This window comes from Doryrhamphus excisus, chromosome 6 (assembly GCF_030265055.1).
Source record: "Doryrhamphus excisus isolate RoL2022-K1 chromosome 6, RoL_Dexc_1.0, whole genome shotgun sequence".
Classification (NCBI taxonomy): Eukaryota; Metazoa; Chordata; class Actinopteri; order Syngnathiformes; family Syngnathidae; genus Doryrhamphus; species Doryrhamphus excisus.
The window spans coordinates 6,342,799-6,366,680 of NC_080471.1; the positions used below are offsets into that span (position 1 = coordinate 6,342,799).

The window sequence follows — 23,882 nt, forward strand, 5'->3', positions numbered from 1 at the left end:
GAGAGCAAACATCTTCACCCTGATAAACAATCTTTGACACATTAACGGTACATGAACATTCATAATATAGAATTCATATCAAGTTGGATCGAATGGGAAACAAGCATGCCTCCCCTCCCAGTCCCCGTATTTGCCATCAAGAGACTTTCGTGGTCTTGCGCCAAAGTACATCCCTCGACATGTTAGAGCCACATTAACCATCTTGGGCTCTGAGAAGCTCAGGTAGTGGTCTCCTGAAAGCCGTAAACCACGGACCAGCTTTGTGTAGTTCCAGTATGTCATTTAGTTTGTAAAGGCATGGTTTTTATTGTCTGAGTGCACACAGCAAATGAACCATGCAGCAGTCAGGGTCCAGACGAGTCCGGCATGCGGTAAAACCATTATTGGCATTTGTAGGGGGCAAACCAAGACGAATGGAGCCACTGACCTCCAATACAAGCCCTTAAAACCCTCGCTGGTGCCCCATCCATTATGTCCATGACCTGTTTGGAAGGAGAAGACTGGGCACCAACCTGCTCCACTCCAGTCTGGAGACGGCCAAGGAGACCAAGCAGCCCTCCGCCCCTCATTCCCACCAACGTCAAACTGACCCACTTCCCCTTCCACTGTCACCCCCTCGCTCTGCTCTTACCTGGAGCCGTATGTTTGAGTTCGCTTGGCTGGGTAGTCAAAGCGCCTCAAAGAAACACGCCATTGTCTCTATAAATGGACCGTGTCAACATGAGGCTAGTAGATCATTTGCCAAACTCTGCATGGGCAAAACCACTGTGGTGACACCTCGTCAATTCCATTGTTTACATTTCTTGAAGCCTCACAAGGTCCAGACGTCGCTCATTGTTTTCCCATATTGAGATGAATTGCCTCTGACAGCTCGTTTCTCCCGCCTTTCCTACCCTCCTCACATCATATCATGTGTGTGTTCATGTCGTGTAGGCAGTACATGATAACTGAAGAGATGGGCGTCAGGAACGAGACCTTTTATGAAGATGGCTGCAGTGGGCACCTGGATGGATGGTGAGGATCAACATGTCTCGCTTTTAATTGATCTTTGTTTTCGCTGAGTTTGGCAGACATGGCTGAATGGTTAAAAACACAATACCACAATAATTTTCCGGGGTATTTATAAAAGGAATATTTATCTTATCTTCGAATAAGCGGAAGAGGTTAGATGGAATTTTTTCAAAAGGTATTGCATAGAAAAGCGATTTAATATCGTCTAAAAACTACTTTTAACATTATTAGAGCCCTCAGGATGGATAGATACTTGATAATAGAACGTACTGTTTCCAGCAGCTCTCCAACAATCATAATAAATAATTATCATAATATAAATAAAGTCATAATAAACAAAGCAAGACAGGTGGGATAACAAAATAAAGAAAAAGTAACAAAAGTGTAAAAAGGGAATACCGGGCACGGGAAAAGTAGCACACTGGTAGGTCAAAGGAAAATCAAGTATTTCATTCCAGGGTAACAGAAAACAATCCCCACAAAAACTGGGGACGAAACATAAAACAAACCTCAAAACCAGGATGTTTTTAACGTGGGAGTGGGGGGAATGTGCTTTTTGTCATGTCCATTCAATATCCAAACAAGATGTTCATGACTCTTCTTGCAGCTTGCAGTGGTATAGTACAGTGTTTTTCAACCTTTTTTGAGCCACGGCACGTTTTTTGCATTGTAAAAATCTTGTGGCACACCACTAACCAAAAATGTTCCAAAATGTCACCACGACCTCACACGTGCATCAATAAGTCTATGGGAGGAACAAGGTAGGCGTCGCCACACGGACCAATATTACATTATATTATATTACATATAATATTACATTGCTCTGCCAGTCTTTACACCACAGACACTCCACAGTAGCCACGTTTTTACATCACCACTTTTTCTCTTTCCGAATGACCTTTTGGGAATCAATTGTATCCATGGAAAGGAATATTCCAATCTCTTGTCTACATGCGCCGTGAAAATCAACCAGAATAGTCAATAGGGCATGCCCAGTAAAACGTAAACATCAACATCACGTGATATCGACTTCCCCAAGTTTTTCTTTCACTTGTTGGAATAACTCCGTATTGCCAGTTTTTCGTCTGTCCAGCCTTGAAATTTAGTTTGAATCCAAAACAAACTTTGCTTAGTCCAGTGCCGATTGCTGGCCTCCATTTTTAAAAGTGAAGAACGTCTGGATCTGCGTGTTACGTCATATCTGAGCATGCGCTGAAGGAACGCACCCGGGATCAATTTAAACAGGAAAAGATCAAATTCAATCTTGCTAATATTTTATAATTAAACTCAGGACATGTTTTATATAGATATATATTTTCTTTTCTAATAAAACTGGACTTGTGAATGGCGTATAGAAGGGTTTAGATTCTGTTCCACAGATGGCGCTAATGCATATGAAAGCTGCTTGCCAACCGCCAATACACAACAGAAGAAGAAAAACACCACGAAGAAGAACGCACCCTGACAACTTTCCGAGCGGGTACAAGATACCTCAATCGGATTGGTTAAAGGAATATTCCATCCCTGTTCAATTCTTTCCGTTTGAGCAAATAAACCAAAGTGAATTGGAATATTTGGGTCCATGTATACTATTGACATAATGGCTATTGACATAATATTTGCAAATGATGATTAATAAATGTTAATTATTAAGTGATATTGGATAATTCCTCACGGCACACCTGACAATTTCTCAAGGTACACTAGTGTGCCGCGGCACAGTGGTTGAAAATCACTGGTATAGTATACAATTGTACTGTAAACATACTGAGCTCTTTCATATCTTTAAAAATGGCTCAAGGTATGGGATGTCCTGATACAGCATGCAATATGCACGGGCGAGTCAAAATCGGTCTTCAACGGTGATGCAGCATTACTTCGTCGCATACAGTAACCATCATCTTATTGTCTCTCGAGACGATGTGAACGCAACATTAGCTTGATTAAAGTTAAGCAGAGTCTGGCCGTGCAAGGCTAATTGGGAAGATGAATTGAACTCGTTATGTTAGCCTCGTTGAATCCCGTCTTTGAATGAACTGTTTAGCACAAATGACATTCTCATGCTCCGGTTTATCAATTGTAAACAACCGTCTATCCTTTATGAGACACTCGAGCAGGGATCACTAACTAGCAGATCGTGGTCTGAGTACAGATCCATATGCTGTCCAATATGGACTTGGACCTATGGTCTGTAAATTATTTAGTGTGGCACTTCTATCTTTTTTAGACTTTACAGACTTTCGGCTCCGGAACTCCACCGACCAACTGCATGCGAGTTAAGCCATCCCACATGATGCTAGTCAGTCAATCACATCTGTGCATTGCCGCTAAACACGTGACTCTCAATATGACAGAGACAGGTGAAAAAAGGAAGGAGCAATACGAGTGACACGGAAGAACGACATACAGAGAAAGATAGAAACGAATGGTACGAGAGGTATGATAAAGACGCACTCCCCCGGGTCTGGGATAACATTTTTTCATTAAAAAAAAAACATAGTTTGTGCGCACGTTGGTGCAGCTTGGCGCCCCTTCTTGATGTTCTGTGGATCAAACACACCAAGGTGCTGAAACCAACGCAGAGTGAGACCTCTTCCAGCCTGTTTGAAGTTGAGAGACGAGGAAAACAGAAACACATTCACATGGCAAATATATTGAGGCCGGCTAAATTATCCAGTTCTTTTTTCATTTATTGTGTGATTAATTTATTTTAGGACAGTCAAAGTTAACTGCATTAATGGCCTTTAAAGGGGAACTGCACTTTTTAAAAAAATTTACCCATCATTCACAATCCTTATGTGAAACATGAACATATATTTCTTTCCCCTTTCTGTGCATTCTAGCGCGACAAAAAGAGGTTTATATGAGCTAGCTAACAACAGGCATCATAGGAAATACCTATTTTGACACTAAAGCCCTAAGTATTGACACCCCCTGAGATTTAAGAAGTTTTCCCACTTAGAAAATAAGAAGAGATCTGAAACTTTCATCATAGATGCGTTTCCACTCTTGGACACATAATCTAAACAAAAATCAACAAATCACATTGTATGATTTTTTAATGATTTATTTGTAAATGACTATGGTTCATAAGTATTTGCACCCTCGAGAATCAGCAATAATTGTGACTCTTAAAGAGCTCTTAGTCCACCAAAGAGTCCAAAAAAGTCCCTAAAAAAGTTTACCACACGAGTAGCCCCCCACCTTCCCCCCCTTTGAGCTCATTAATGTGACCTGTGCACCCCCACAGTCAGTCATAATCCAACTGCTGGGAAAGGCTATGGACCAAAATGGAAAGCAGCTTGGTGAGAATAAATCAACACTTGCTGCAATTGTTAGAAAATGGAAAAGGCTAAACATGACTGCTAGTCCACCTTAGACTGGGGCTCCATGTAGGATCTCTGCTGGTGGGGCAGGACTCATGATTAGAAAAGTGATGAATCAGCCCAGAATGACATGACATGGCAGGAGCAGGTCAATGACCTGAAGGGAGCTGGAACCACAGTTTGAAAGTCTCCTGTCAGTAGAACACTACGGTGTAAAGGTTTAAAAACGTGCATTGCATAGAAGGTTCCCCTGTTGAGGTCAGCCAGAGGTTTGCCAGTGACCGTCTGGATGATCCAGAGGGGTCATGGGAGATTGTCATGTGGTCAGATGAGACAAAAATGTAGCTTTTTGGTTCAAACTCCACCCATGGTGTGTGGAGGAAAAAGAAGGCTGAGTTACATCCCAAGAACACCATCCCTACTGTTAAGTCTGGGGGTGGAAACATCATGCTCTGGGGGTGCTTTTCAGCAAAGGGGACAGGACGACTGTACTCTATTAAAAAGAGGATGAATGGGGCCTTTTATTCTATCGTCATATTTTGGACAACACAACAAAAACCTCCTTCCCTCAGCCAGAGCATTGAAGATGAGTCGTGGCTGGATCTTCCAACATGACAATGATCCCAAGCCCACAGCCAAGATGACCAAGGAGTGGCTGCATAAGAAGCCAATCAAGGATCTGGAAGGCCTAGCCAGTCTCCACACCTAAATCCAATAGAAAATCTTTGGAGGGAGCTGAAACTTTGTGTTGCCCAGCGACAGCCCCCAAACCTGACAGATCTAGAGTGGATTTGTGTAGAGGAGTGGGCCAACATCCCTGTTGGTGGATGTGCAAACCTGGTGAGGAACTACAGGAAACAGCAAACGTTTGACCTCTGGAATTGCAAATAACGGCTTCTGCACTAAATATTAGTACTGGTTATCTCAAGGGTGCAAATACTTATGAATCATAGGAATTTACAAATAAATCATTAAAAAATCATAGAATGTGATTTTTTGATTTTTTTTTTAGATGATGTCTCTAAGAGTGGAAATGCATCTAATTTCAGATCTCTTCCTATTTTCTAAGTGGGAGAACTCAGGGGTGTAAATAATTATGACCCTCACTGTAACTGACTGGTATATTAATCAAGCTACAGTGATATTGTTATTGTAGCAGTTAGCATGAAAAATCTTGCAGACTAACACAGCTGTCAAAATTTTTACCTGAGGACTGGGGCACACGTCTGTGCTGGAAGACACAGCCACACATTGTAAAGTGTTGTCGCTGCTGAATTTCATTCACCCTTTCAATTTTCACTCTTCTTCCACAGAGGGTTTTCCTTGGTTTTCCTCTGTCGCCAGGTTGTCATATGATGTTATGTGATATGGCGCTTGAAAGAACGAATCCTATGTCACGAAAATTCACTTATCACAATATCACTTATCAGGTGATGTAAAGGTGACTGTAGGGGTGTTATTTCATGTTTAGAGAGCTCTAAAAACGTTACAAACTATACTTAGAAATTCGTAGACAGATTTCTATGCCATAATTATGAAAATATTAAATGTATATTAAACAAATTCTACTTTGGGGAATTAATTACTGTATCACAGCCGGTCTGGAACTAATTAATTGCGCTAAACAAGGGGTTGCTGTATTTTAAATCAAAAAGTCCAAACAAAAGTCCAGCTTTGTTATTTCTGCTTGTCATTTTAATACTTATTGCTAATCCATGTCTTGTGTAGACGCACACTTACAAAAAGTAATTCATAATTATGAGCATATTAAATTGAGGTTTTCGGTTTCAGCGTCCACCTAATTCATTGGTCAGGTGTATGCGTTCAAGTCCACTTGAGTGTGCTAGCAAAACATCATGCCAATGTCGGGAATGCTTGGAGAGGAAACTAGAGAACATCCCTCTTTGTTTGTCAACATAAATAGAAGAAGAGGAGGAGGACTCTGACATCAGCATGCATGCAGCAGAGACATGATGACAAGTTTCCTATATACATACATTAGTATTCCACTGTGGGTACTGCACAGAGAGACAGGCCCTGGAAGAACCGTTGATGTCTGGTTGGAACAGCAGGAATGAAGGAGAAAGCGCCAGTCTGTGGCAAAGCGATGATTCCAGAAATGACTCTCTCGTCCCCAACCCTGACTGCCATTAATTTATCAGGGCACTTGAAACATGACCTCTGCATCTCCCCAACGCCATCAGACAGGAAGCGTCTGTCTCTGTAAAGTGCCGCATGGCCAAACACATCTGGCTTGTTCCATCCTTCCATTCGTCCATCTTCTGCTTATCCAGGGTCGGGTCACAGGGGCAGCAGTACAAGAATTCCCTTTGCCCAGCTACTTGTCAACCCCTCCCAAGGGATCTGGTGGAGAGACATTGTCTCTCCAACGTGTCCTGGGTCTTCCCGGGGGCCTCATATTGGTCGGACGTGCCCTGAACACCTCCCCAGGGAGGCTTGCTGACCAGATGCCCGAGCCACCTCATCTGGCTCCTCAGTGCGGAGAGCAGTGGTTATGCTCTGAGCTTCTCCTGGATAACAATGCTTCCTCAGGAGGAAAGCCCGGCCACCCTACGAAGGAAACCTCTTCGGGCGCTAGTGCCCCTGATTTTGTACCTTTGGTTGCTACCCAAAGCTGACGACCATAGGTGAGCGGAGGACAATAGATTGACTGCTAAATTTAGAGCTTTGCCTTCATCAAAATAGACAAAGTCTACATCACTGGAGTTGCCGCACCAATTCGCCTGTCCACCTTGTGATCCATCCTTCCCTCACTCATGTACAAGACCCCAAGCTACTTCAACTACTCCACTTCGGGTAGGCTCTCAACCCAGACCCGAAGATGGCACTCCAACCTTTTCCAAGCGATAGTAATGGACTCTGACATAAATACACCGCAAACCGATCCAGCGACAGCTGAGTGTCACAGCCCGATGAAGCCGAACCACAACGTCGGTAAAAAGCAGAGAACTCAAGACATTGAGGTTGGGCGCAGTACGACAGTCGGTCAAAGATCTAGAGAGTTATGGCACCAAAAAAACCCCAAAATGTCACCGTCCCCGATCAGGGGATCGCTTTGGCTGTCCGTCAAAACATGGGACCGTCCTGGGCTCAAATAAAGGTTGTTACTGTTGCCGAGTGCAGTCCAATAGTCATCAAACAGCATCTGCCAGAGTAGACTTTTAAGAAGAAAAAAGGTCTTCAAAGGTCTCGTCTCCTTCAACGCCACAAAATTTCCCATTTGGAATGTGAAGGAGAGCACCAAACATGGGACTTTCAAAAGTAGAGAAAAGTTAACACTTCCATTTCTTCTTTTTGCATTTTGAAGCTTTACTCAAACCTGTAAATGTACATTCTTGCAATTTTTCTACTGGTTTTGGTCAGGAGTGTACGTGACTTCGACGGAGTTGGTTAGTAAAACTACATAAAAACATTCACGGGACTTGAAGCAGCATGTGATTCTATGGAAGAAGCCAGAAAATATTGGTGCACAGCTACTCCTCTTTGCCGTTACAGTCCACTTGCTTTGAGGTTCAGTCACCAACCACACCCAGTAGCTGGAAGACTAATTGTGGGCAAAAAGCTCAGCACCCATTCTTTTCTCATTCGAATATATCGCCTCACTAATATAGGATATTCGGGGGCTTGGTGGAGGTCTGCGCTCTACTGTGTGTCTATTCTAGTTAGCAATGAAACAAGTTGATAGTTCTGGATGCTTCCCTGTCCATTCTAGGATATTTAGATTGTGGGTTAGCTGTGGAATTGAAGAGTTTTGTCATTTTGTGTCTTTTATTTCTGTAGGTGACAGACATGATGCTTCAGGATCCTAAATATCCAGAGTGGGGGAAAGCTGCCAGAAGGTTCTGGAATCAAGGCAATCATAGGATTGTCCTCTTTTGGTCAGTTGGCAAATGTGAAAGTACGATGCAGTGCAACAATCGGAACATCGGTCCCTTGCCCTACCACGGTTTTTCAAAATGAATCGCTGTTTTGGGGTTGGCCTATTACTAGTCAACAAAATACTGAAAGACAATTCAGATGTAGTATTCTAAACTGGTAATTGATGTGACATTACCTTACATTACATGACGTTGACCTGCACAGATTCGTGCATGCAGAGTAAAAAAAAATATCTCACCCTGTGTGGAAGTGGTATTTTATGGAGTTAGCTCCATACCTTGATGTGCTTGAAGTGGTGATCGTCTCTTGTGTCCTTGCAGGGATCCCTTAGCCTGCGTGTAAGAGTGTGATTTACACACAGATAGCAGTATTGCAGTAGTGTCCTTTGTTTTGCAGATGTACTGTATGTTTATCCCAGATGCATGTCAGACTGGCTGCAACAACTCATAGCGACAATGGGTCATTATGCTTGAGATATGACAACAAGGAATTTTATCAATGCAAAATATGCCTTATTATCGCTGAGCATATAGATAGATAGATAGACTCCCTTTATTGTCATTGCACAAAAACACAGTAGTGAAATTGCCAACGAAATGTCGTTGCCTGGCTCCCATATAATAACAGACACAAAAGAAGATAAGTAATAATAAATAATAATAATAATAATAATAATGTGGAGAATAAATAGATATAATAGACACCAAATATGAACAACATAATGTAAAGTGCAGCGTGAACAGTAAATTGCCCAAATAATTTAAATAATTAAATAAATAATAATAATGTAAGTAAGGTAGAGGGGCTTATTTGGCATTCAGCAGTCTGATGGCCAGGGGGAAGTAGCTGTCTCTGAACCTGGTCGTCCTACAGCGGATGCTGCAGAACCTTCTCCCCGATGCCAGGCGAGAGAACAGTCCATGCTGGGGGTGTGTGGGGTCAGAGCAGATCCGATGGGCTCTAGATACACACCGGCTGTTTGCTATGTCCTTAATGGGGGGGAGTTGGGTCCCGATGATCTTCTCCGCTGTCCTCACCACTCTCTGCAGTAACGTCCAGTCCGAGGCCTTGCAGCTCCCAGACCAGACGGAGATGCAGTTGGTCAGCAGGCTCTCGATGGTCCCTCTGTAGAAGGTGGTAAGGATAGGAGGGGAGAGGGAGGCTCTTTTCATCCGCCGCAGGAAGTGCAGTCGCTGCTGTGCCTTCCTCGCCAGAGCGGAGGTGTGGAGTGACCAGCCGAGGTTGTCTGTGATATGCACCCCCAAGTACTTGGTTGTGTTCACAACTTCTACGGCTGTGTCGTTGATGCTGAGTGGAGTGTGGCTGGGTCTGGATCTCCTGAAGTCGACGATGATCTCCTTTGTTTTGTCAACATTCAGGATCAGGTTGTTCGCCTTGCACCAATCCACAAGGTGTCGCACTTCCTCCCTGTAAGCCAGTTCGTTGTTGTCCTGAATGAGGCCCACAACTGTTGTGTCGTCCGCGTACTTCAGGATATGGTTGCTGCTGTACTTGGGGCGACAGTCATGGGTCATTAGGGTAAACAACAGGGGGCTCAGAACACATCCCTGGGGTGAGCCGGTGTTCAGGGAGATGACACTGGATGTGTTGTCGCCCACTCTGACATACTGGGTTCTATCTGTGAGGAAGTCAAGCAGCCAGTTGCACAGGGAGGTCTTGAGGCCCAGTGGCTCCAACTTGCGTACCAGGTCCTGGGGGATGATCGTGTTGAATGCTGAGCTGAAGTCCAGGAACAGCATCCGTACATGGGTGTTTTTCTTCTCCAGGTGCTCCAGGCTCAGGTGGAGAGCAGTGGAGATGGCGTCTTCAGTGGAGCGGTTTGGCTGGTACGCGAATTGGAAAGGGTCGAGTGATGGGGGGAGTATGGAGGTGATATGGTCTTTAACCACCCTCTCGAAACATTTCATAATGGTTGATGTGAGTGCAACGGGCCGAAAGTCGTTCAGACATGTAATGGATGGTTTCTTGGGCACTGGAATTATTGTGGCGGACTTGAAACACGGGGCGACTACAGCTTGGGCCAGTGAGGTGTTGAAGATGTCTGTGAGCACGTGGGCCAGCTGGTCTGCACATTCCTTGATCACCCGTCCTGGAATGGCGTCTGGGCCTGCAGCTTTCCGCACGTTGACCTTCCTCAGGACTCTCCACACAGCAGCAGTATCAAACTTGACTGCCTGTTCATCGGGGTGGGGGGTAGCCTTCCTCGCAGGGTTATTGTTCAGAGCCTCAAACCTTCCGAAGAAGTTATTTAGCTCATTGAGGAAGCTGATGTCGTTCTGGCAGGGTGCAGGTCTGGCTTTGTAGTCAGTGACAGTCTGGATGCCCTGCCACAGTTGTCTGGTGTTGCCGGGGTCCTGGAAGAAGCTTTGGATCTTCCGGCTGTGGGCACGCTTTGCCACTCTGATGGCACGGTTCAGATTTGCCCTTGCTGATCTGAGTGCCATCACATCACCAGATTGAAACGCAGCATTGCGTTCTCTTAGTCTTTCACGCACCTCCTGAGTCATCCAAGGTTTCTGGTTGGCCCGTGTGATGATCGTCTTGGTGACTGTAACCTCCTCCATGCACCACTGTATGTAGCCTGTTACAGATGCAGCATACTCCCCCACATTGGTGTGTTGGTTGTATGTTGCAGCTTCTCTGAACATGTCCCATTCGGTGCACTCAAAACAGTCTTGCAGTGCAGACATAGCTCCCTCTGGCCACACCCTCACCTTCTTCACAGCAGGCTTTCCCCTGGTGAGCAGGGGCTGGTATGCTGGAATTAGCATGACAGATCTGTGATCTGAGGAGCCAAGGTGTGGGCGGGGGACGGCTTTGAATGCTTCCTTGATGTTTGTGTAAGCCAAGTCCAAAGTATTCTCACCTCTAGTAGCAAAATCCACATGTTGGTAGAAATTCGGAAGCACCGTCTTCATGTTAGCCTGGTTAAAGTCTCCAGCAACAATAAACACGCTGTCCGGGTGTGTGGTTTGCATGTCACTGATGGCAAGGTAGAGTACATTCAGGGCTTGCTTGCAGTTAGCATCAGGTGGAATGTAGACGGCAACAATGGTGACGCTGGTGAATTCTCGGGGAAGGTAGAAAGGTCTGCATCTCACAATCATAAACTCAATGTCCACACAACAGTGACTGGAGACCAGGGTAGCGTTGTTACACCAACTGTTATTAATATAGATGCAAACACCGCCCCCGCGGGTTTTACCCGTGAGTGCATGGCTCCTGTCAGACCTGAATGTCGTGAGCCCGTCCAGACTAATGGCGGAATCCGGGACAGATGAGTTGAGCCATGTCTCGGTGAGGATGAGGATGCAGCAGTTTCTTGTCTCCCGTTTGGTGCTTAAGTCCAATTTCAGGTAGTCCAATTTGTTTTCCAGGGAGCGTACGTTGGCGAGCAAGACTGATGGAAGTGCTGGTCGGAACGGGTTCGCTTTTAGCTTAGCTGTAAGTCCACCACGACAGCCCCGCTTCTGCTTCCTCTCGCATCGCCTTCGATGTCTCCACGGGCGGTCTGTACTGTGATCTGTTATTCCTAACTGGCGTAGCAGATCAAGGCTTTCAAAGTTTATGGGCTTCAAATTGCAGATTTTTCTCAGACGAAGGATAGCCTGTCTGTCGTATACTATTCTTGTACTGTTACGCTGGGCATTTGATGCTGAAAACACTGATCTATGTGGTGAAATTATTGATAAAGTGTCTGTATTACCAGGAGCCAAAGCAGCCGCAGCCGGACAGGGCGCCGCCATCTTGGAATATACGTACTATATTAGGTCAAAAAGCTTACTAGGGTGTTATTTCTCGTCTACAAGGCACTAAGAATAGTAAAACCTGCATTAGAATCTTATAACTAAGCTGTAATTATGCAAATATTCTGTTTATTAATATTGAATCATACTTTGTGTAAATGTTCTTAATCCTGTTGGGTCTGGAACCAGTTAACTGCGCTAAATGAGGGACGGCTGTAGTCAATAGCCATGTTAATCATCCTTCACTCAGTGTCAGAGAACAACAGGGCAAATCGATGAACACGGCAATGTCACAAGGCAAATCCTGGTCATGTTGTTTTTCTTTAGTTTTTTTTCGTGACCTTTAAATAGCTGCTCAACAAACGCTGGCAAAGCATGTCTATCATGGCCGGGACTCATGTGATTGGCTATTCTCCACAGGGGGTTCATGTCTGGGTCAAAGTACAGGACACAGAACACAGTACAGTGGAGGGTACACAGTGTGGAGGATAACACTCCAGGACTTCTTTTTCAATTCTGACAAGGTCATGTTTTCATGCTCATGTGTTTCATGGTGAGCAGGACGTTGTGAAAACTCAACATTGATTTCCACGCAACTTGTGGAAGGCAAAATTGTCAAATTGTGGTGTGGCTCTGTTATCTAAAATTTGGGCCCCCCTGGTCATTTTGAAGATGTTTTTTATAAATCACGAGTTGTTGGCATCAGTGATAGATGAGAAGTGAAATGAAGTTTGGATTTTGGACAGAAAGTGTGCAATAGTTATTTCAACAAAAGTAGGCAGGTGCATACATTTGGGTGACATCAAAAATGACATCAAATGTGCTTTAGCATACCTCAAGCGACTCTGTTACATACATCTGTGTTTCATACTGTTCCATATCCAACGGCTCAATACAGATCAAAACATATTGTTGCACCCCTAACACACAGCCCTGATCAAAATCTCAAGACCAGTTGAAAAATTGCTAGAAAATGCAATATGAACATTTGGACCTTAATGAGGTTTTAAGTACAGCTGAAATCTGCAAACGTAAGAAGGAGGAGTGAGACAAAACATTTGATAAGAATAAACTGAAATAGGTTGTTTTTCATCTGATCAAAAGTTAAGTTGCTGCCCTTGGTGAAGCCATCTTCACCACTTGGAGCCACCACAATGTTCCCAGTAGCCTCCTGGAAACACTTGCACCAAGCATACTCAAAACAATTTTTGAAGTGCCATTTTTTTTCGAAGTGCTTTATGTTACAATCCCTGGTCTTTCTTTTGCATATTGTAGCTCTACTTAAAACCTCATTAAGGTCAGAATGTGCAAAAGGTAAATGGTCAAAAAAAGGCAAAATGGTCCAAGATGTGTGTGTGTTTGTATGGATGAACAGCTCTAAATGAACTCTATATCACATCAAGCTAAAACATAGCACACTAAATGTATTTGCCCAACACTAGTCTTTTTATTATTAGCACAACATTTGATACACACTTAAAATGTGTTATTAAAAGCCATGAAGAGGTGCGTTCAAAGATACCATGTAATTAAATGGGACCTATTGTGCTTTTCCCACTTTTCTGACCTATAAATGTTGTTAGAATGTTGCATTATCTTGCTAAACGATGCCAGAGATAAAGAGGTTTCCTCATTTGGAAGTGAGCCCAGAAAGAAGTTTGGGATAACTCAAAACACTCGGTTTCAAAAGGTGTGGTAAAGCTGCCTTTTTGTGATGTCACAGAGGGGCGATCTTCCTTATATGGGCGTGTCTGTATGCAGATAAACGCTCTGCCCTCCCCAAGCGCTGCTCCTCTGTTTACGTGCTAGCAAAGCCACATTTGTTTACAATTCCTAACGACGCCTCCATCAGGCACAAGTGGGTGGAGTTCCTGATCCCTACCAGCAAAAGAAATGGATTTTAATCTGTCAACGGCATTTCACACTGGATTGTTTTGTGAACATGGGCCGGTCTGCAGCTGGACTAGCCGACGCCTCTCCAACGTTACTTGGTCATGTGGACAGAGGAAGCAGTACTGTGTTTATTTTGTGTAAGCCGTGGAGCAAAAGCACTTGCATACAGGGAGCGGGGTTGCTAATAGCCGTTTCCCAGCACAATTAGTGGCCACATTCTGTTAGCCAATAGAAAAATGCTAAATGCTAAAGTTACTTACCATTGAAAGATGTTTTGAAGTAACTGTCCAGTCTCTACTTCCTGATCGGATTCGGGATCCAACATATATGTATGTTAAAAGCCGACATTTAAAAAAGATAAATGAACGTTTATTATCAACTTCTTTAGCGTTGACAGCTAGCGGCACAAACCGGAAGTCATTTTAAGGACTCACTAGTGTGACCAACCATAGCGGAGTGGGCCTGCCTGCAGGCGGGCCATGGGTGGGAATACATTAAAACAGTTTTCGTGGGAACTATAAAGCTTTCTGTGTGGTGTTATTGTGTGTGGCTGCTCTATAGGAGACCACAACTCAATAAAAAAAGGCTGAAAAATAATTGGAATTCACTACACATTTTCTTGGATTGAAATACAACTAATTGTATTTCCACAGAACAGGTTACATTAATTAAATTGGGGTTGGTAAATTAAATGAATTAACATGAATTAAACTAATAATAATCCAAGAAAATATCCACATATTGTTTTTCTTTGTCTTTCTGTTTATTTAGACCACACAAATTAAGATCCAAATGACGAAGATTCGGCCTTAGTGGTCTTAACTCGTAGAGTTGAAATATGATCAACAATATTATGACTTGACGCTGTTAGCCAACATAGTTGACCAAAATACACAGATGATAAATGTGGACCTTAGTACAATATGATGGCTAAAAACAAGCGTGTGCATATAAATGTGACATTTATCTGCTCCTGATGATGTAGTGTTTAGATTTGTGCACACCGTTCCACTTCATTTGTTTACTGTACGTTGTTCCTCACTACAATGACTCCATCATTCTTCTTCTTCATGAGTTGTTTGTCTTCCGGGACGTCATAGATGTACATCTACTTTGGATTTGGGGGAAAATGAATGTTTGTTTCAAGGTTGGCTTTCGCTCTAATTCACTCATAAATCTCCTCCAACTCTCTTTCTGTCTGTCTGACTGTTCTGCCCAACGTTGTGCAGGACGGCAGGACGGTGCTCTTCTCGCTGACGCCAGTGGTGATTCTGGTCATCCTCACAGACTGGATCAGCCGGGACATGTTGAACCGAGGCTTCCTGCCCAGCGATGAGCTCTCCAGAGCCTTCCTGGCCTCCTTCATCTTGGTCTTCGACCTCCTCATTGTCATGCAGGTATGAGCGCTCTCTAGTGGCCAATTAAAAATAACCAAAAAAAAAGAAATAAAGGGGGAGCTGGGATGGCTCTTCTTGGCTTCTTACTCTGTCTTGTTGCCAGTTCCTGTCCTCCCATCCCCCTTCCCAATTCATCAATGAGGCAGCTAGAGGCGTGTTTGATGATCTGCAGCTGGCGTGGACACAAACACACACACACACACACACACACACACACACACACACTGCATATACAGTGTTCTCCTTATACATGCATACATACTGTTAGTCTTTGGCTCTAACCCAGTAAAACCTCCACCATGCATGAACCCTAAGCTCCATGCTCCCTCATGAGCTGCCTTCATTTCTTTTCATGACTCACAAGATTTTTTTCTCACTTTCTGTATGTACACACACACACACACACACACACACACACACACACACACACAATACATTACTGCTTCCCATAGGACCATAAGAGTGTACATCAATAAGGCTGTGGCTCATGAATATGCAAATGTGTTTGTCTGGGCAAAAACAGGAATTATGAGAAGTTGAGTAAAAGTTCAGTTTGGTCACCTTTTTTTTAATGAAACCATACCTCGTCAGTGACGTCCACCACTGCTGGTCATCATTGGAACTTTTCAGGAGCTTACCTTGTTGCCATGTCTGGTGCTCTTTACTGCTGTGGCCCATTTTCTCACTGCCCTCAGTCTCCCCCTGGATAAAATTGGTCTGCTAGAAAGCTCATTTCCCTCCATTTTGTTGTGTTATAAAGCGGACAACCAGATGGCAGGATAAATAAGCAGTGGTGCCCAAATGCGGCCGAGGGGGCCATTTGTGGCTGTTTTTTTCAATATGATTTAACAAGAAAACAAAAACGTTTTATCATTATTATTATTATTATTATTATTCTAATGAGGTTCAACATTTATACATTCTCAAGCAATTATTGGTCTGTTAAAAAGAATTGTTTAAGAATATATTATTGTTGTTATTATTATTATTATTATTATTATTATTATTATTATTATTATAGAGAAAAGTCATAATTTTACAAGTAATATTTTTACATGAGGAAAAATAACATCATTGTAGTTGTGAAAAGTTTAAATATTAAAGATCCCGTTTGTTTTTTTTACGTTGTGATGTTATGAAAAACAAAGTTCTTTTTTCAAATGAATTTGAGGAACAAGTTTAATGTTACAAGAAGTCCAAATATGATGGGAATAAAGTCATAAAAATTTACAAGAACAAAATTGAAATAGCTCATGACCGTAGGTGAGCATAGGAACATAGATCGAGCAAATTGAGAGCTTTGCCTTTGGTCTTTCTTGGTCTTTGGTCTTAGCTTCTCTCTTCACCACAATGGACCTGATCTGCATCACTCTACATTCCCGGACCCGGAGATGGCGCACCGCCCTTTTCCAGGGGAGAACCATGGACTCGGACTTGGAGGTGCCGATTCTCATCCTGCAAACCGATCCAGTCAGTTGAAGGTCACGGCTCGATGACGCCAGCAGGACCACATCATCTCCAAAAAGCAGAGACCTAATCCGGCAGCCACCAAAACCCAGAGAAAAGTAATGAACAGGTGAGATGGTGAGAAAGAATTTGGAAGCAAGTACTCTAATAGCTGAACTTTTATAGACTCAGCAGAATAGGGGTATTATTAAGCACTGTATTTATATTGCAAATTCCCATAATGCATTTCTGCTCTGCTTTTTAAATAGTTGTCAATATGACATTTTTAATGTTAGGTAATTAGCTTTTTGTCATTCCATGGAATATTGGAGATGTCCGTGTGTTTACTTGCTGTATTTCCTTAAAGGGAACCCATTATCCTCATTTATTGGCACTTGAGTTGTGAATTCCCATCGAGCAGCGACTCACGATAACCCACACACAAAGCTTTAGGGTTCTTCCAGAATCTACACCTATTCAGCTGTATTTCTTTGCATTTACACAAAACAGCCCAGTGAAATACCGTTGACTGATTAAAATGCATTTTTTTGCTGGTTAGGAATCAGAAAGTCCAACTGCTTGTGCCTGATGATGGCATTGCTAGGAATTGTAAACAAATGTGGCTTTGCTAGCAAGTAAACAGAGCGCTTATCTGGCTTACAGACTCGCCCATATAAGGAAGTATGCCCCTCTGTGACATCACAAAGGGGCAGTTGAGTGCAAATGATTTTACATGGTGCAATGAAGGTGTCCCAGTCGGTTCATGAACATTTGAATGGTCCGTTTCTCCATGGAAATAACATTCATTCAACAAGTCTAATGTTTGGGATGGAGGAGGGCTGTCACCACGCCCCCTCGTGTTCACCTCCATGCTGCTGTCAATCCTCTGTGAGAAAAGACCTGTGCCTCAGTTCTCAAACTAATTAATGATGTGTTTGGATTCATGCCTCCGAGCTAGGCTTTACTTTTTCTACTTTTTTGTGTAATTACGCTCCCGGCTAAATGTCACATGCCCTATGTGGGTGGGTGTGTGTGGGTGTGTGTACATATTTTCTTTTTTAGGACAATATAGCGAGTGAACTCTCCCCATCATGGTGCTAGAGGAATATTTAAATGCCATGCTCGTTAGCGCCATGCATGGCAGCGCCCGCCACGGCACACAAAGTCCATGGAGGCTCTTAATTAATATCTCAGAGGGAACGTCGCTGGGCTGCTGGATGTTGTTGCCATGGCTTCATCTCTTGTGGAAGAGCATGGCCTGATTTGCACAGATTGTCTGGTTGTTGCACATCTTTACATTCACTAATCCTCTCATAAATGTTGCTGTGAAAAAGCAGTGCAGTGCAGTGGACTCCATGAATATGGAGGGACTTCTTATACTGCTCTCTGACAATTTTACCATGTGCCGATAATTCACTGCAGTTACGCACTCTGGACTTCTAATAGTGGGGGTGTGATAAATGATTTTGGCTTCATAAAATATAACGCACTGAGGGCCACATTGTGATAAACTTGCAACGTGCAACAAGTTATGTATTTCAAGAAAAAGCTTTGTCATATAGGCCTAAAAAGTCCATTATTAGTATCGATATAACAATTCCCCAACTTATTTTTGATAAATGATTTTACTGGTGTTTTTTCGACTCAGCTGGTGTATGATCATCAGGTGTGACTTCAAATCCAGGACATTGTGTGCAAAACAATGTTTGGAAAACCAAAACATTTCCACATCTTCATTCATGTTAGCATTTACTTTCTCATGAAGGTAATTTGTTGCTAGCAACTCTATCCGCCGTGTGCTCACGAGTAGCCCCGCCTCCACAAACAGTTTGACTGAGAGGACAAGAGGGCTCGCTCTCTGTGTTCAATCCACCGATAGAACCAACGTCAACCCACCATGAGTGACGTCTCAGCAGCAGAAGCTTCATGTTGGCTGCTACAATAACGATATTACTGTAGCTCAGTTAGTGTACAGGTTAATTATGTAAATGGGACACTGTTGCCGTTTTTTGTCAGGGCTTATAGGTGAATCCCAATGTATTGCATTGTTAGCTAGCTTGTACTAACTCCTTTTTTCATGTTATAATGCGCGGGTTCATGTTTCACACGAGGATTGTGAATGATGGGCAAAATTCCAAAAAACGTGCAGTTCCCCTTTTAGTTAAGAATCAACTAATTGGAAGCCAACTCCATAGCGCGGTAGCATGCTATGTTTATTTATAAATAATGCATTTTTTCTTCAATACTCCCAATCAATACTGCTAAAAGTGACATTTTTGAAATGACACAATTACGAGTTTATTATGGTAAAATTGTGACTTTTTTTCCTCTTAATGTTTTGACTTTATTCTGGTATAATTACAGCTATTTTTCCATTACTGTTTTCATTTTCAAACGATTCCAACTTTCTTCTTGTACTTGTTTTTCTCGTAATCATTACTTATGTAATTATGACATTTTTACTTGATTATTATAACATCATAGATTTTTTCCTCAACCCAATTTTCCCCAAATTACAATGTTATTGTTTTCTTTGTATTTTACAATTACAACATTAAAAAACATATTGCGTTATTATTCGAACTTTTTGCTATTAAAATAAATTGATATTATAATATGATATTATATCAAACATAATTTGCTGTCATCTTATCAGATTATATCAGATATATTGATGTAACATTTACATTAAGTGACTAGTAAATAAATACAGTAAATATATACACACACAGGTCATCTACCAATACTCAATGGAACGAGAAAAGGCTAATTATATGACATTCATTCATTCATTTTCTACCGCTTATCCTCACGAGGGTCACGGGGGTGCTGGAGCCTATCCCAGCTGTCTTCGGGCGAGAGGCGGGGTACACCCTGGACTGGTCTAATTATATAACATTCATTCATTCATTCATTTTCTACCGCTTTTTCCTCACGAGGGTCACGGGGGTGCTGGAGCCTATCCCAGCTGTCTTCGGGCGAGAGGCGGGGTACACCCTGGACTGGTCTAATTATATAACATTAAAACGTAAATATTAGCAACTATTTAAAGAGCAGTGCAACAATGCATTATGGGAATTAGCACTAGAATTACAGAGCCTGTCCACATTCTGTTGAAGCAAGCTCAGTTAGTAGAGCACCAAGTTTCTTAATCTGGAGGGTGAGAGTTCTACTCCAACATCATGATTGATTGTTTTGTGTCCTACTAATCTGACGATAAACGTGTGTGTGTGTGTTTGCAGGACTGATTCCCTCACTTCATGGATAACATGGATTTGAATCTGCCGGGATTGTCCACTGCACACTGCGCAGTTCCAGCTTCCTGTCTGCAAAAACATATTCAAAGAGGAGTACCACATTCACGTCACAGGTTTGTCATCTACTTCCAAATGTTATTTCATTAGACAATAAACAGCCCAGGAGGTAGATCTGACACCATCAACGTCCTTTGAAATGCTCCAATTGATACCTCAAATCGGTTAACCCGACCATACCTCCGCCACCATCCATTCAATCAGCCGCCGTAGACCGCCAGTCTGGACATCCAATTTACTAATTAAGTTTTGTGCCATAAACGGGAACAAACCCCAAACTAAATGTTTTGTGTTGTCCCACTAAAATGGTAGGCTTGATTGTGGCTACAACCCCTCTGAGGTAGCTGGATTATCTCAGCAGACGAGAAATGACGCTTCTGTAATGAGAGTCAGGACCTCTAAAGGGGACCTTTTGTGCTCATTTTTCGGCCCGTTGTATTGAGGTGTGGTCTCCTATAGAGCAGCTACACACAATAACACCCACAGAAAGCTTTCTAGATCAGGGGTGCTCACACTTTTTCAGCATGCGAGCTACTTTTAAAATGACCGAGTCAAAATGATCTACCCACTACAAAAATGCAAAACATCTATTTATTTTCAAATGTATTGAGGATTATTTGTACGTACAATGTATGTTGATGTACCTTACATAACCAAATGAGCCAATATTGCAAAACACACATAATTAACTATTAACATTTTTTGTAATTACCTGAGTTTACTTTGATGACTTGCACTGAATTGAACCAGCCAGGGATGCATAGTCCGGACAGTAGCTGCTGATAGCCAGCCTCAAGCACACTTCCAAATGTTTATCAGTCATGGATAATATCCGTATCATAATATCCGTATAATATTCCATATCTGTATGGAAGTGATATGTTTTTGCCTTTTTACTTGGTCCAGCTCCTTCACTCATTTTAGTGACCATAAACTTTAGCGAGGGCTTAAAATCTCGCAATTCGCCGACTAGCTTAGCACTTTGCATTGTTGTTTACGCATGAGCGGTGACCTAAAGGTCAAAATTCAGTTGTCATCTGATTGGTTGTCCTGTATGTCAATCAAGTAACGGGGATGGATGATAGGCTGACATCGTAAGTTCTGCTGCACTTAGAGACGTTGTTTGATTTGATTGGTCACCCGAAGGGCAACATTCAGTTGTCATCTGAATGGCTGCCCTGTATGTCAATCAAGTGACGGCATTGATGCTGGGATGATATTTTTTTAATGTCACGCCGCGATCGACCAGCGATCGACCAGTACCACCTCCGCAATCGACCGGTAGCTCGCGATCGACTTAATGAGCACCCCTGTTCTAGATCTTCCAGAATCTGTACCGATTCCAGTTGTATTTCGGTCTGATTTTATTTATTCCACAAATTTCTTGGACAAACAGCAGAGTGGGTGGAGGGCAAACCTACAGCTCGTCCCCGGGAATGCCCATGTAAGGAAGTCCGGCTCACTCTGACGTCACATTGCCACAGTGGCCCAGTGTTGGAAAAAACTCTCTGAAACCGAGCATTCAGAGACATTCCAAACTTTTTTCATAGCTCAGTCATTATTTGAAATTGTTCCTGGAACTGGAAGGAGGCCCTGGGGCAGTCCAAGGACATGCTAGAGGGATTATGTCTCTTGGTTGGCAGGAACAAGAAGAGTTGGCTGGGGACCGGGAAATTTGGGCTTCCCAACTGAAACTGCTAGTCCTGCGACCTGGACTCGGACAGAGAAGTGCTCCCGAACACAGATTGACAGATTTGTGAACAATATTTAGAAACTGGCCCACATTTTATGTGCATAGAAAAGGCTTTGGATCTTTCAATTCATCTCATGAAGGATGGGAGAAAAAAGTGTTGTGTTGAGCCTATCATCAGTTTTTAATTATCAGGAAAAACAACCTCTTTAATTATAATTAATAATCCTTATTATTGTTGCCTGATTCCAGTTAATACCCCCCACCCCCCCCCACCCCCCACTGAGGTAAACATACACCCAGCTACAATTTGACTATTACTATGAGCAGGAAGACAACTTTCTGTGCCTCTCCTGCCAGGCATCATCTTCCCGGTTCTTATTCTGGACCTGAATATGTGGAAGAACCAGATCTTCTACTCAATCTTCATGTATGGTCAGTATGTGGCGCCCGACCAGAAGATCCATATCGTGAATGACCCTGACGCACCCAGGAAGTTGACCAGCACCACACTAACTTACGGCTGGCGCTCAAAGAGCAAGGATCCCGCCACCCAACCCCCCCCCACATCCACGGAGACATGGTAATGTACAGCTGCTACATTGGTGCTGGCATGAACACCAAATCCATGGCCTTCATCCAAAGCCTCGGGGTGTTTGTCCTCTTCACGTCATTCATCTTGCAGTTGGGGCGCTTCCAGAAAAGTGAGAGATTGGGAAAAAAAGCTGGACAAGAGCTGCAAAATGATGACGAAGTCCCAGTCGGAATACAAGGAGATGGACATCACCTCTGAGGGCAAGGGTGATGCCGTGGCCAACAGCCTCGCACCATCGGAATCCAATCCTCAGCGAAGTTGGCAATCAGAGCAGAAACCAAAGAGACTCATCCAGAGGATGAAGTGGACGTCATTTTTTTCACGGAAGAACACGCTCCTGATTTTTGACCTGATTCTTCAAGAGAGACATGTAGCATTCCCAACATTTTCCAACCAAAAGTATTCTGATAATACCAAGCAAACGATTCCGATCACAACTCGTTTTTCGTAATTTCACAACTACTTGGGTGCTTTTCCTCCAGACCTCCAGACAGAGTGAATCAGAAATGTCACAAATGTGTACATTTTTGCGTGGTTTGACATAAAAGCAGACCACTTTCATGTGGATGCGGACCACTCTGGAAAATGTTGAAATTTGACCAGGATGTCCATAAAATGGGGAAACAAAGTTTTGGCAGTGATTGAAATGTTGTGTTTCGGTAGTGTTGCTACTTCAGTGCTCATTGAGTTGAATACAACAACATTGACTTGTAAATGGATATGGATTTATATCAATAAATGGATCAATAAAACTAGCTTGTCTTCCATTGATGCAATATTTTTTTATACCATTACAGATAACCAATTCATATTTTTTAAATGTACCTAAAGCAGGGGTGGGCAAACTACGGCCCGGGGGCCACATGCGGCCCACCAAACGTTTGAATCCGGCCCGCCAATTGCTTTTTAGTATTTCAACTTTTAACATACCAGCTGGCAACATGACTTTCAAGTCGGATGTCTTATTCAGTAAAAAAAAAAAAAAAATCGTAGTTTGATGTATCTGATGTTTAAAGTGCTCCTGAAAAAAGGAGAAATGAAAACATATAGCTGATAGTATGACAATTAAAATTAGACAAATAAATCAAGGCGTAAAATTATAAGCCTGAAAATTATTAAAATTATTAAAAATTTATTAAAATTATCAAAAATTATTAAAACTATTAAAATTATTAAAATTATTAAAATTATTAAAATTATTAAAATTATTAAAATTATTAAAATTATTAAAATTATTAAAATTATTAAAATTATAAGCGTAAAATCATGTGTGTTAAATATATGTTCTGGCCCCCCGCACAATTTTGTTAACTCAATGCGGCCCATGAGTCAAAAAGTTTGCCCACCCCTGACCTAAAGGGATAAGGACTCAAAACAAAGTTGGATTTGTTTTAACTATAATATATATATATATATATATATATATATATATATATATATATATATATATATATATATATATATATATATATATATATTACTATATTTTTCCTAATCAAGTATAACTTGACCACAATTAACAAAACAAAAAATAGTACAAAGT

The 23,882-nt window shown here is 42.4% G+C and overlaps 1 protein-coding gene across 1 annotated transcript; it reads left to right on the forward strand.

Annotated features, from left to right (window-relative positions):
• The first annotated feature begins 955 nt into the window (after positions 1–955).
• Positions 956–23,073, forward strand: tmem117 (transmembrane protein 117). Its single transcript, XM_058074906.1, is given in 9 exon segments — positions 956–976; positions 978–1,014; positions 2,929–2,948; positions 8,139–8,236; positions 15,135–15,294; positions 19,983–20,045; positions 20,047–20,110; positions 22,075–22,298; positions 22,301–23,073. Coding segments are annotated over 9 exon segments (924 nt in total). The 3' UTR covers positions 22,538–23,073.
• The last annotated feature ends 809 nt before the right edge of the window (positions 23,074–23,882 follow it).